Source organism: Topomyia yanbarensis, chromosome 1, assembly GCF_030247195.1.
Source record: "Topomyia yanbarensis strain Yona2022 chromosome 1, ASM3024719v1, whole genome shotgun sequence".
Lineage (NCBI taxonomy): Eukaryota > Metazoa > Arthropoda > Insecta > Diptera > Culicidae > Topomyia > Topomyia yanbarensis.
In genome coordinates, this window is record NC_080670.1 from 57599411 (window position 1) to 57613464 (window position 14054).

At 42.4% G+C, this 14054-nt stretch overlaps 1 protein-coding gene across 4 annotated transcripts in view; it reads right to left on the reverse strand.

Moving 5' to 3' along the window:
- Nucleotides 1-11565: 11565 nt before the first annotated feature.
- The window catches only part of LOC131677684 (V-type proton ATPase 116 kDa subunit a 1), a 54680-nt gene continuing 52191 nt past the window's right edge, over nt 11566-14054 (reverse strand). For all 4 annotated transcript variants that reach the window (XM_058957648.1, XM_058957646.1, XM_058957647.1 and 1 more), the window contains 4 exons: nt 12603-13976; nt 12300-12540; nt 12068-12239; nt 11566-12005 (listed from right to left, as the gene is read on the reverse strand). In XM_058957648.1, coding sequence (XP_058813631.1) covers nt 11903-12005; nt 12068-12239; nt 12300-12540; nt 12603-13976 — 1890 coding nt within the window. In that variant the 3' untranslated portion in view covers nt 11566-11902. The remainder of the gene's footprint in view (nt 12006-12067; nt 12240-12299; nt 12541-12602; nt 13977-14054) is intronic.

Below are 14054 nucleotides of genomic sequence, written 5' to 3' on the forward strand. Positions count from 1 at the left end.
TGTACCTTCAGTATCATCATCTTCGCAGTGCAGTGTTAATATCATTCAACACGTTAGCACAAGCAGAGCGTTTCGTTTTGCAGAACAACTTAAAACACGTGGTTGAAAGTGACAACGTTGGAATTAAGATTCCCGTTTATATTGAAAATGATTATATAGATGTAAAGCTATATGACCTATCACCTCGTACCCCTCCTGAGCCAATTGCAAAATGCATGTCGCAATACGGAGAAGTAGAATCAGTAACACCTGATACTTGGAGAAACTTCTTTCCGGGTACTCCTAACGGCGTTTTTGTAGTGAGGATGCGGGTCGAAAGGCCCATACCCTCCTACTTGACAATAAAACTCAAAACTCACGGAACTACAATTAAACAAACTACGCTATGCACCCATGAGGGGCAAACTCCTACATGCAAGTATTGTAATCAGACAGCACATCATGGACAACCTTGCGCAGAAGATGCAGAGGAAGATGCATCTCAACCGAGTACAACTCATCTACGGCAAACCAACCCAAAACAGAGTTTTCAATACCACAAACGGTGGCCAAATTTGTGGCAGCAGTTGCACAGACCATACTGACAACCACAAAAGCATCCAGCACCGCAAAATCAACTGAAAGCAACATCGGCAAGGAAGGTAATAACAATAACGGATTTACACTGGTCAATAATAAGTGCAAGAAACAGGGAAAAACATTTGATCGCGGACACCAAGCTGGCTTCGACCTGGACGTGAAAAACAAAAAAAAAAATAAATGACCCGCCAGATGCAGATTGCCAGCAAACCCCGCGAAGGAAGGTCTCCGCTCGCAATAACAAGCTGCGCGCACGAGATCCAATATTATAATAATATTTGTTTATATTTTTATTTTTACATTTGTAAACATATAAAAGATCCACGGCTCCGTTAAGCTACCGCTATGAGCCGTGTCAAATAAACGAATTATAAAAAAACAGCTCATCACTGGCCAAAACGCCCCACCTATTGTTTTGGGGCATACCGTCCTCTTGTTGTGGGGCATATTACACTTTCACCGGAGGCATTTTGTGAAGGCACAAATCCCCGACTATGTACGGGGAACGTGCCATTTGAGCCAATATATTCTGATAGGCTTCTTTGAAAAATGTTTAATAGTACTTGTATCAGGATGTTTTTAATAAAAAATGAAACGGGTACTAATTTCTAACTAATATAACAATAAATTAGAGTAGTTAGTGAGACGATCATAGTGTCGAATGGTGGAATATAGCTATTTTTGCTTAAGGGGGGCGTATTAGACCTGTTTACCCTAACATGCCGTTGAAGAGATTATTATGCGTAAAATGTTGCTTATAGTATCAGTGAAGCTGGTCGTACGGTCAGCCACAACCAATTTGCACAGAACATTCACACGCAACGCACAGTGGCGGGTCTTCGAGCAAAAGTCGGACAAAACTTAAAATGTTGCCTAATTTGGCTGAAAATTACAAGTAAAGCTAATTTTTGGGGTGCTGAGCTCATTTTTGTTGTCACAATATAATAAAATAAGAGTTGCATTTTCCATACAGTGTCATTGAACCTTTCTTATGACTAAAACCCATTTTTATGATAGTTTTTCCGTTACTGTTCATCAATATCAAGAATATCATAAAAAATGAATACCATATCAAAAAAAATAATTATTTTGATTATAGAGGTTTTAACGTTAAGGTCATTCGCATCTTCGGGTTAGAAAAATCTCTTATGGAAAATTTCTAACCCTATGTGCGGGATCGGGACTCCAACCCAGGTGCGCTGCGTACAAGGCAATCGATTTACCAACTAGGGTAAAAGGGTATAATACCCCCTACCGGGGCAAAATGCCCCTATTCGATTCCCAGGATTCCTGAATTATCTAAAAAGTAAAAATGACTGATGACAGTATCGTTTCATGAAATCAACGTACTAAGTTAGTTTGGTATTTTTAATATGTTGCAAAACAACAATGTACACAAAAGATTCAAAAGAGCTACTTTGATGTAAGCTCCCACTTTTTCCAATAGCATTACAACCAATTAGAAACGGTCGGATTCGATAGAACTATTTCAAGTAGCTTACTAGAATATTATAGTTACTATCTTAGTTTTTAGCTTGGCTTAAAACTATGCGTGTGTAGAATTATTCATGTATTCACAACAGCTCATCACCGGCCAAAACGCCCCACCCATTGTTGTGGGGCATACTCACCGATTGCTGTGGGGCATACGGTCCTCTTGTTGTGGGGCATATTACACTTTCACCGGGGGCATTTTGCCCTGGGTGAAAGAAAAAACTAGAATTTAGGCCTCTTTGAAAAATGCTTAATAGTACTTACACGCGAATACGCGTGTAAGATGTTTTTAATAAAAAATGAAACGGGTACTAGTTTCTAACTAATATAACAATAAATTAGAGTAGTTAGTGAGAAGATCATAGTGTTGAATGGTGAAATATAGCTATTTTTGCTTAAGGGGGGCGTATTAGACCTGTTTACCCTAACATGCCGTTGAAGAGATTTTTTTTGTTTTTTCGAGAATTGTCCTACTGGAGCTGTAGAGCTAAGTTCTCGGAAGGGCTCCCCGTCAGAATCACATACTATAATTTACAGACGAAACAGGCAATATCGCCCACTAAAACACTGCTTTACGCCAATTGTAGCGGGCCGTGATTCTGAATGTGATATTCATTGTACGGTTCAGGTATGTGCGGGCGTAGGGACTCGCGATCGCGTGTATCATCACGAAGAGCTCGAGCATTCGTGCGCTAACGTGTTCGATCGCGTGTGCGTTTGTATGTCGCGAGTGCTAACGGGTATGTAACTTCACGTGTATAAATTCTATTTTATAATCGTGTGCATTTCGCATATTCCCGTGTGTTCTTGGATAATCGCGCGCGGAGCTTTACTTTTTTGATTGGTCCTACTGAATGTATGGACCTAAGTTATTAGGACAGAGAGTAATGGTTTTCGGACGTGACCGACTCATGAGCGCGCGAAAACGGATGTTTGTAGGCTCGCGTTTGAGACAGCGTTTGAAACTTCGTAAGTGCTAAAACGTTCTCCTTATTACCGGGGTGTTATTAAGTTTGCGCGATCGCGAACGTAGGTGTGCGTTGTTAATCGCGAAGGGTTTAAGCGTTCGTATGTTAACGTGTTTGTCACGTGTGCTCGCGTTCATGTGACTACGCGTGTACAAGACTGGATTTTGTAACCGTGAGGCCATTCCTATACAAGCGTGCGTTCTTGGATGGTCACGCGGACCTTCATTCTGATAGTTAGTTTTCGGTGTACAATTCAGAATCTGACAGGGAGTAAGTTACCCCATATCACTAGAGTCCGTCCTCGGTCATGTCACCATGTAACGTGGTGTCTAGTGGATATGAGAGCTTTCTTTTTTTAATTGATACGATTGAAGGCATGGACCTAGTCTGCTGATATCAAGGATACAAACATCCGGAAGTTACCGATTCATGATCGTGCGACCGCGAGTTTTTAGGTTCACGCTTGAGATCGCGTTTAAAAATTTATAGGAGCTGAGACATTCACTTTATCACCGGGATGTTATCATGTTTTCGAGATCGCGTGGGTAGGTGCCGTGGATGGTCGAGAAGGGCTCAAGCATTTGTATATTAACGTTTTTGTCACGTGTATGTGACTTCGCTTGTATAATTTCGATTTTATAATGATGTAGGGTTTATTCTTGTTTGATCGCGGGCGAACCGTGAGTCTAATGCTTAATTTTTAGTGTATGGTACATATGATAGAAGAGAGTTCGTTTCCCCATGTCACTAGAGTTCCAGGTCACGTCATCATGGAACGTGTTGTTTAGTGAATATGAGCGTCACTTTTTTGATTGATTCAACTGAAGACATTAGTCTAGACTGCTAGGACCGAGGTAGGACTTCCGGACGTGACCGTTTCATAATCGCGCGAGTGGTGGGTTAATGTAGACCGCGTTTGGAAGTTTAAAGATGCCACGTTTACTTAACCCTTAAATGCGCAATGTTGTTTAAAAACAACATTGCGAAAACCTTCTCAAAATTATCATAGTAACGTATTAAAGCTGTGAGACAATTTTCTGAAAAGTTGAAAAAAATTGGTTTGCGCCTTTAAGGGTTAACTACCGGGGTGTTTTCATGTCGGCGAAATCGCGGGCGTAAGTATGTGTGGATTATTGCAATTCCTTGGCGCGTTTGTGGGCCAGTTTTATGTTATCGCGAAGGCCCCGAGCGTTTGTACCTATATGAGTATAGATAGCGTATAGTAGAGATACTAATAAAAGGAATCATGACATGCCGAATAAACAAAAAAGATGTAAAGAGCATGATTAGAAGTGTATAAATTGACCGATACTATTTCGGTATACATCAATAATAGAAAAGCAAACTAATACAAAAGAAACAGACTAGCGAGGTAAGAATAGGAAAACCCATGTAACATGCAATCAAACTCGTCTAAATGTTGTGTATTTACCATGAACAGCAATTGCATGCTGTTAGACTTTCATCATGCTATGCTGGCCGGGAATGGATGATTCACTTGCGTCGGTAAATTCATTGTACCGTAATTTATCCAATTCGACTTTCCTGAATGAATAAAATCAAATGCACAAATTGATAATACTTCTAGCCACTATTCTATTATGTACGCCAGTTCTACATCCATTCCCTGATCCAACTGCCACAAATACTCAGACGAACACATACATAGATAGACATACGACTAACACATAGTACGAAAAACTACGATTATTACAAAGCGACAACTAGGTTTCTACTTATGTATTTATTAAATTAATTCAATTATTAAATTAATTTAATTAGTGTATGCACGATGACGAATTCGACCGATAAATGGACACGCAATGACTCCCACTGTGAACCCCGTCCACTAATACCGCCATCAAATTGTGGAATAATATTTGCAAACACGGCACACAGCAAAAGTCAATGCACGTCGACCCGCCAATCGGCCACATCACCACGCACAGACCAGTGGTTGAGCGTTTGTATGCGCAGGTGCAGAGTATGAAGAAACATAGAACATAAAACAGGCGCATAAGTCCTCTCGGTCTCCTCGATGCACCATTATCGAGGCGTAATGCAAAAACCATCTTAAAGCAGTTGTTCTTTAGCGCTGATGCACGCAATATGCCTGATGATGTTTGCAATACCGTCAAACCCCTTAACCTTGGGGAGGGAACATGCCGTTGAAGAGATTATTATGCGTAAAATGTTGCTGTGTTAGTGAAACTGGTCGTACGGTCCTCCACGACCAACTTGCACAGAACATTCACACGCAACGCACAGTGGCGGGTCTTCGAGCAAAAGTCGGACAAAACCTAAAATGTTGCCTAATTTGGCTGACAATTACAAGTAAAGACCCCAGGACCCTCCCCTTGGATCCGCCACTAAAGTTATGATATTCGAAAAGTAGAGGTAATTTTCCATAGAATGTATTATATGTGGCCATTTCGGATTCGCCTGATTATACAGAATACACTAGTGAAACAATATTATTGATATGACCACCTCAAACATAATTAAACGAAAAAGTCACAGTTCCCAACAAACTTAGTGAATATATTACAATCGCAAATTAAGTTCTTTCATTTCTCTATATAATATCATGAAAAAGTCCAGACATTGCTTCGTTTAACCGTGTTAATCGTGTTTTTATCCAATGATCATAAAATTTTAAATATATTTTATTCAATACATGGGAAATTTAGGAAAAATATGAAATATCAACATTTCAAACACAACTTTTTTAGATTTTGTCCAGCCTCCAGCCGTGTATAAGAATCGGATCTCCTATTCTCTTGAATGGTAATAAGGCCATAACAAATATTTTTAAACAATTGTCGCATCCTCAAAATCGCAGAAAAAATTAAGTAACAAATATAATTTTTAGAGGTGTTCGCCGCCGCATCACGCTGCCAGTGATTTTTTTTTCATAAAAACGTTTATTTGACACGGCATTTGCAAAAGCTTTTTTACGCCGGGGTTTTTTTTTACATAACATGTTACAAAGGTTCTTAAGACTATCACGTTATTAAAAAAATCACTTTCTAATGCTAACACTGAGGATAATTATCATTTTGAATGTTTTTAATTATACTCTATTTTCTTGAATTTCGTTGTAAACCTATTGATAGTTTTTCTGTAATCTTTGTTTATTTTTTTTTTCTTTATTTATGTCGTTTTATCTAACTTATACTGCCAGTGATTTTCACGCGTTGCTGATTTTAGAAAAAACAAATGGTCAGTGCGCCGAAGGTATTCGTATCGATGCTCTCAACGGTTAGCTTTCCAAGCCTTATGAAGTGTTATTTGAATCTATCTTAACATTGACATTCTTCCCTGTTGGCAATGGCGTAGTAGCGTAGGGTGTTTGGGGGGTGTTACTGATTACCTGAAGAATATTTAAAAAAAATAAATATGTTCAACAAGAATATCAATGGAATTCTCAAAGTTTCGTTTGCAAAAGTTCTCTTGTGAGAATATTTCCTTATAGCGAAAATTGGTGACAGACCGGTCAGCTCGATGTGGAGGCTAGGTCTACCGCCGAGGACCACAACGAGTAGATCGCGGTGAAGCTGGGAGCTTAATGGCTCCTGGTATCGTGACAAAGCTTGGAGCTTATGGGTCACGAAACGGACATCGCTACCGAAAGATATTCCACCACATTCTGTGGTCCTTGAGTGACGGCGAACATGGACTGGAGAGTGTGCGAGAAATATCCCCATAGCGACCACCAGGCGATTCGCTACCGCATCGGACAATGGAACCCTAATGCAGCACGGAAAAGGACGACTGGCACGCTAAAGTGGAAGATGCAAGTCTTTAACCTCTTTGTTGAGTCACTTCGGCGAACAGCGGAATCAAGTACGTTGATGCTGATCTAACAAGAAAGATTGTGACGGCTTGTGACGTTACAATGCCACGAAAACTGGAGCCATGCAGTAGACGGCGTGCAGCTTACTGGGTAAATGAGTAGCTCAGTACGTTACAGGTGGCTTGTCTTAGAGCCTGAAGGCGGGCTCATAGAGCAAGATCGGAGAGTGAGAGAGGAGCGCAAGCAACGTTTCGAGAAGCTAGGGACGCTTTAAAAAGCTTAGCAAGCCAGTTTGCCATAAGTAGCTGCTCCTGAGAAGTAGACGCTACTCCCTGGGGAACGCGTACTGAGTCGTCATGACGAAGATGAGAGCCCGTCGACACCAGTGTTGCTGCCGAAGTCAGGGAAGTCACCAGGGCCATCCAGCCTCGTATAGGCCAATGCCGCAGCGCTGTACAGAAGAATGAGCCAGATCCTGAAGAGCTTCCAAAGTAGAGTACTGCTGTACGAGACGAACGAAGGGCAGAAGTCAATGCGAGTCGCAGCGGGCGTTCCTCAGGGTTTCATTCTCAGTCCAACTCTTTGGAACCGGATGTACGATGGTGTCTTAACACTGCGGATGCCCGGGAAAGTTAAAATCGTGCGTTTCGCGGACGACGTGTCACTAACGGTGATGAGTAAGACACTTGGACAAGTGGAGGTGTCGGTCACGGAGACAAAAGACGCGATCGAGAGCTGGATGAATGGGGTCAAGCTGCAAATAGTTCGCCACAATACGGATGTGTTATTTGTCAGCAACTGCAAATCGGTTCAGCGGATACAGATCACCGTCGAAGGTCAAGTGATTGCATCGATGCGTGCACTGACGCAAATGGGAGTGATAATCGACAACCGGTTGAGCTTTAACAACCACTTCATTACACCTGCGAAAAGTCGGTCTGTTGTCTAGTGTTTCGTCATTGATACTGCGACATAGGGTTTCAACCTGGGGTGCAGCGATGAAAACCATGCGGAATCTCGAAAAGCTGAACAGGACGTTCCGGCTGGTGATCGTACGATTGCGTACAGAATAAAATCTTCGAAGGCAGTATGCGTCATCGCCGAGATGATCAGGAGGATATCAAGTGCTACAATCAATGAAACGCAAGAAACGTGAGGAAGATGATGAGAATCGATTCGATGGTGACGTGGCAGCAGGAATGGGACAATACGGAGAAAGGAAAGTGGACCTATCGGCTCATCTCAAACCTGTCGACGTGGGTCAATAGAAAACATGGAAAGATGACCTTCCACCTGAAACAGCTCCTGTCGGGTCACGGCTACTTCAGGAAGTTTCTTCATCGGTTCGGGTACGCAACGTCACCATTGTGCCCGGAGTATGAGAACGCCGAGGAGACAGCGGAGCATGTGGTCTTCGAATGGTCAAGGTTTGAAGCGACGTGCAGGTAGCTACCTTAAACGGGAGGACAGGGAATCAACCCGGATAATGTAGCCTACAGAATGACAAGCAATGTAAAGACGGAGCGCTGTCAATAGAGTTATGATGTAGATCATGACCGTCTTACAGCGGAGACGGCGTGATGAACGTCGAACAACGGTTTCGGGAGAACAATCACCGCCAGGGCTCTCCGCAGGGATAAGCTAGATCCACCGCCCTGGAATAGTCGAGTAGACTGCAACAGAACACCGAGCATGGGTCGTTTAGTCTGTTGTTGATTTTTGTTTGTTTTTGCCTTCATTGCCTCCTTTACTAACTCATCATCACAGCCGTCTATACACGCGCTAGCTGACGGGTTCGCACCACCCATCAGTTTTTTAGCGGAGCTTCACTATCCGCGGTCTGCTGTTTGCTCTGTTCAACTATAACAATATCATTAACTATTTTTAACTAAAACAGTTCTGCATAAAGTATAAATTTACTTTCCAGTGGGGCTGAATCATTTTCGTTATCTGTTTCAATGAAGTCGTCATCATCGTCAATTTCATTTTTGTACTTCTCAAAATATTCAAAAATGGTAAGATCGTTCAGAAGCGCATGATCTCCATCGAGTTCTTCCTCTGGATCCCAATCAGAATCATCTAACTCTGTTCCTTGAAAATCGAGCGACTCCTCGACGGCGGCAATTTGTCCAACAGATGGCGAGAAAGCTTGTTCAACACGCAAGTCCAATGGTGTAGTTATCGGAATGGTGACATTCCTCTGAGCTTTCGGACATACTAAATCTAAAGCTGCATTAGACTTAGCCTTGGCAAGACACGTTGTCGATAAATCGAGTGGCTCAACATCTCGGAGTGATGCCGACAAAGATAAATCAAGCGGCATGTAATCTGCTGTTGGGTTTTGTAGCGGCATCGGAAAAGGAGTTGATGTGATGGCTCTCGAAAATGCCATGTCCGTGAAACTTGACAGTGAACGATCGCGTACGTTCATGTTCCCCGGAAAAGTGTTTTCCATGTCTATAAACAAAAAAAATCATTAAAATAATTGAAAAATAACTTCTTGTATGAGTTTACGTGTATCTGATCGATATTTTGAAAGCGGCGCTCGACTCCTGTGTTCCGATCCACCATTGTCATCTCTTAGGGTGGTTACAGAGTGGCTGCGAGAAGATAAGCAGGGGCGGGTACTGACAGTAGAATGCGAGAGTCGAGAAACCTGCTTGCAGCTTATCAAATGGAACCTGTCAGAGTAAAAGCAGGCAGTCGGCGCCGATACGCTAAGCTTTCACTCTGCCGTCATCCCTTTGGTTTGCAGCAAGCAGGTCTGCCATATTTGTTCTACGCATTGAGTCAAATGGTAGCGCAACAATAGGGGCACTCGATTCGAGTTTTCGTTGCGCTCAAACACGAGAATTTCAAAGCTGTTGAGTCAATTTGTGAGCATTCCATTGATTGTAGGCCGAGTAATTAATGAATTAGTGAGGCACCCTCCTTAGAGTGGTGAAAATAGGCACTTTACCCTAAAAGGCTTACTCGTCTGTCCAAGTTGAAAAAGCTGTCGAGCTTGTTAGAAGCGGTCACTCTATTCGTCGGGCAGCGACTACGTGTAATGTTCCTGAGAGCACAATACGCTGAAAGCAAAGCAAGCTTTTCGAAATCCCGGAAGACCGCCTGTTTTGACGAAGGAAGAGGAAACATGATCGGCAACGGTTAAGGACATCCGTAGCGTATATGTTCAAGTTATCAGGAGGAAAAAAAATCCGTTCACCGATGGTATTCCCGGTCGGAAGTGGTTGAAATCGTTCCTTAGACGACATCCCCATACATCTCGCTGGATCCCTAGTGCGCTATCGAAGCAACAGACAAGTGTAACGGAACCGAAAATTTGAGAATGGTTTGATCGTATTCATTCGTATTTCGATACGAATAAATGGCACCACATCGCAAATAATCCTGTCCGTGTGTTTAATATGGACGAATCAGCCATCCGTTTGGCACCAAACAGAGAGACAGGCTTCGCGAAGACTGGGGAAAAATACGTGCACATAAGCTGTGCGAATGCGGAGAAAGAAACCTACACTACATTACTTGCGGCTAATGCAGCAGGAAATCTGGCACCAACTCTTGTACTCTTTCCTTACAAGCAGCGGCTACCGGCTGAAATGGCTCGAAACGCTCCGTCTGCCTGGGCAGTAGGAAAAACTCAATCTGCGAGGATGAACCGTGAAACTTTTTATTATTAACTAAAGAACGTGTTTCACCCTTGGCTACTGAAGACTAAAGTTCTACTTCCAGCCATCGTATTTGTAGACGGCCATACATCGCATATCTCATATCAAACCACAGAGTTCTGCAGAGACAATGGGATTGAGTTGATCTGTCTGTTTTTCACAGATACGATGAGTCTTTACTCGAAGGTACAATGGTTTATTGTAATGCATCCATCCATATGACCAATTTATATATTTTCAGATGAACGTACGAAAACTGTAAATATCACTAGTTTCATCATACCATCTGTATCTAAAACACCAGCAAGCAACCATATGAGCAACACAGTGCAGAGTTTGAAAATCTAGCTACAGGCTGTTCACTTCAAGTTTGCGCAAAGGATAGAGAAAATTTTCTTGAGAAAGCATGTCGTGTACCAACTGCATCAGAACATCCTCCAAAGCGTTGGAAAGTAATTCGACCTCGTCCACCAGCTGTAACTACAAGCAAGGAGTTCCGAGAGTGGTTTAAAATAATGGAAGAGAACAAGGAAAACGATTGCGTATAGAAAAAGAAGCTGCTCGAGAAGCGAAAATTCGGAAGCAGAAAAATCGTTGTTGTCTCAAGGAACGCCCAAAACAAAAATTCAAATCAAATAATGTAACATTATTGTAATCATCAGGTAGCTAATAACATTTGAGAAAAGTTACATTTGCTTTTGATTCGTACCCAACTGATTCATCATTGCGTACACGGTAACGCAATGAAACTTTTAAAATATTAATGCGAAGTGAATGAGACATGATTGTGCCACAATAATAAGTTTTAGCGAAAAACGCGGAATTAGAGCAGGTCACGGTATTTCGTCACGAACCTATTCAGCATTTTATAATACTCAATGGCAGAGGAGCTCGTAGGGAGCAACTGCAACAGAACTACTTGCTCAACATAATGAAGTTCAATCTTACTGAAATTACTGCGTGGAATTGTATGACTCAAAGGTTATGTACTCAGCCTCAAACACCTGAACAATTTTGAAAACATTGCGTCACGATTTTTCGGAGTCAATTAAAACAGTTTTGTTGTGCTGCTAAGTGCTAAACTACATTTATTTTGCTTCTATTTATCTACCATAGTACGTCAAATGTGCTACTAATTGTATGCATGAATGTAATGTTAGTTTTATTATATAACGTCGGAACAATCGAAGCTATGGAGAAATGTTGATATACATATAACAATGTTTCGAATTTCACATTTAGTTACGTCACGATAACAGGTAATATTTATAGCTATAGATTTGAATATTTGAACGTACTACACCACATAAATACATTATCATATTATTTGTTATTATTTCGAGTTGCAGTATCCATGAGTCAATTAATACAATCATTCATAATTTGTTTCAAGTTTACTCTTCCGTAGAGCTGGAGCTAGATTCCAAAATTTGCTCAAACGAGAATGGTTGGAACGCGTAACCAAGGCCGGCGTAAAACTTGCTCTGGAACTCAACCCTGCAATCAGGTAAGAACAGTTAAATACGTTATCGTGGGAGGAATTTGTGCTCTTTCATTACCAGTGCAAACGAAGAGTGTGGAGGAATGCTGATAATCCTTCCATAAGTACCAGAATTCCGACGGTCAGCACAGCCCAGACGCCAAAGATAGCCCAGAGAGCAATTCCACCAATCCAGCCGCCTTGTTGAAGACCGTTCTTCAGCACCATGTTCCACAATACCTCAGCAAGCTCTGCAATGAAAATAAACCAAATTATTTCGTGTTAAGTTTGAATTATTTAGTGTAACTTACGAGCATGAGCTAGCGACAGGGCCCACAGACGCAGATATGAGGCCGTATGGGAAACAGATCCAAGAACATACTCGATAGTGTGAATACCCTGATGAATGAAGATCTCGGACATTTCCTCGTTCTCATGAGCATGACCAGCACCTGCAGCCGGTTGAGCTCCCCCGGCCTGAACAGCATTGTGCTGATTGAGACCACCTTCGGCATCACCATTCTCGTTGCTGTAGGGAGCTATCGGTTGATGCTGAAAGTAAGATTTTTTTTCTCTCGTGACTGTTTATGAAACCGAAAGATAACATCACTTACCGCGGCTTCTTTGCGACTGCGCATAATCATAATCGGTTTAGCCAGCAGCATCCATGGCACGCACATCAGTGCAATGACGACCAGAAACTTCTGCAGTCCTGCCTGACCAGCATACATATACGGACTGCATTCACCTGCATCGTTCGGGGGTTTAAACAATACCATGTTGATAAAGGTAATCAAAATGGATGGGGCACAGCCGGCCGAGAATTTCACTTTCTCACTATCAGCCGAAAATTTAACCCATTTCATAAACATCAGCAATGTCATGTAGAAGAACAAAAATACCAGGAAGATAACTTGTGGAATGAACTCGCAGTAGATAGCCAACTTGTTTTTGAAGTAACGGTGATTGAACAGTCCAACGAAAACACCAAACAGCATGTGAATAACGCCGAAAATGATGGAGATTTTCATCTTGTACGCATTGAGGAAAATGATTTTGTTGTCTGAAACCTGCCAGACCGGATCCAAACCGATGGGATACGGAGTACCGGAGTAATCTTTAGTGCCCGGATTCAATTGCAGTGCCTTGTTGGACATCACGGTAGAAGTGTTGTAGTTGATGCTCCAAGCCGAACCAAACACGTTTAATGATTTGGAGAAAATATCGTTATACACGAATCCCGTGTACATTGAAAAGCAGCCCATCAAGAAAATGATATAACGTCCGCCGAAAAAGATGTTCCAAATTTCGTTGTCGGTTTTCTTAGCCGCGAGAGGTTTCTCCTTTAGCACCATCCACAAACCGAAGAGAGCCATAATCGCGCCGTGTCCCAAATCACCAAACATGACAGCGAACAAGAATGGGAAAGTGATAATTGTGTATGGTGCCGGATTCATTTCCCGATAACTGGCGACACCGTAGGCATTGATCAAAGCTTGAAACGCGTTTGTAAACTTGTTTGTGCGATTGTAAGTCGGCGGATCTTCAAACGTTTCCATACGGTTCAAAATCGGCGGAACGGACGAACCAGAACGTTCCGTACCTCGACGGAGTGCAATCTGGATAGTTTCCATGTCCAGCAATGGAACCCAGCACTCGGCAATCAAACACTTCTGGGTCACATCCAGATTGAACAGATTCAACGTATGATAGATGGCTTTAATCTTGCGCACCTTGACGAACCAATTCTTTAGATTTTTAGCAGCCGCAACCAGTACTCGGTGACGATGATCCTGCGTTTGACCCAGAACCGTGTTCAGGTCTTCTATGCGAGTCATGACACCCATCGCCATTTCGCGTCGGTCGGTCGGAGCCTCCGGGCACGGGTACAACGTTGCACGGAACCCTTCGCAGATCTTCTTGACGCGCGTCTTCAGCTGGTCACCTTGGAAGAAGATGATGAACACCGACTTGTAGACCTTGTCGCCCTGTGGATGTGAGAGATCCGATGTTTAGAAAGTTTGCGTCATATGCCACAACAATGAGTGTGGAGTGTCAGATCAGTT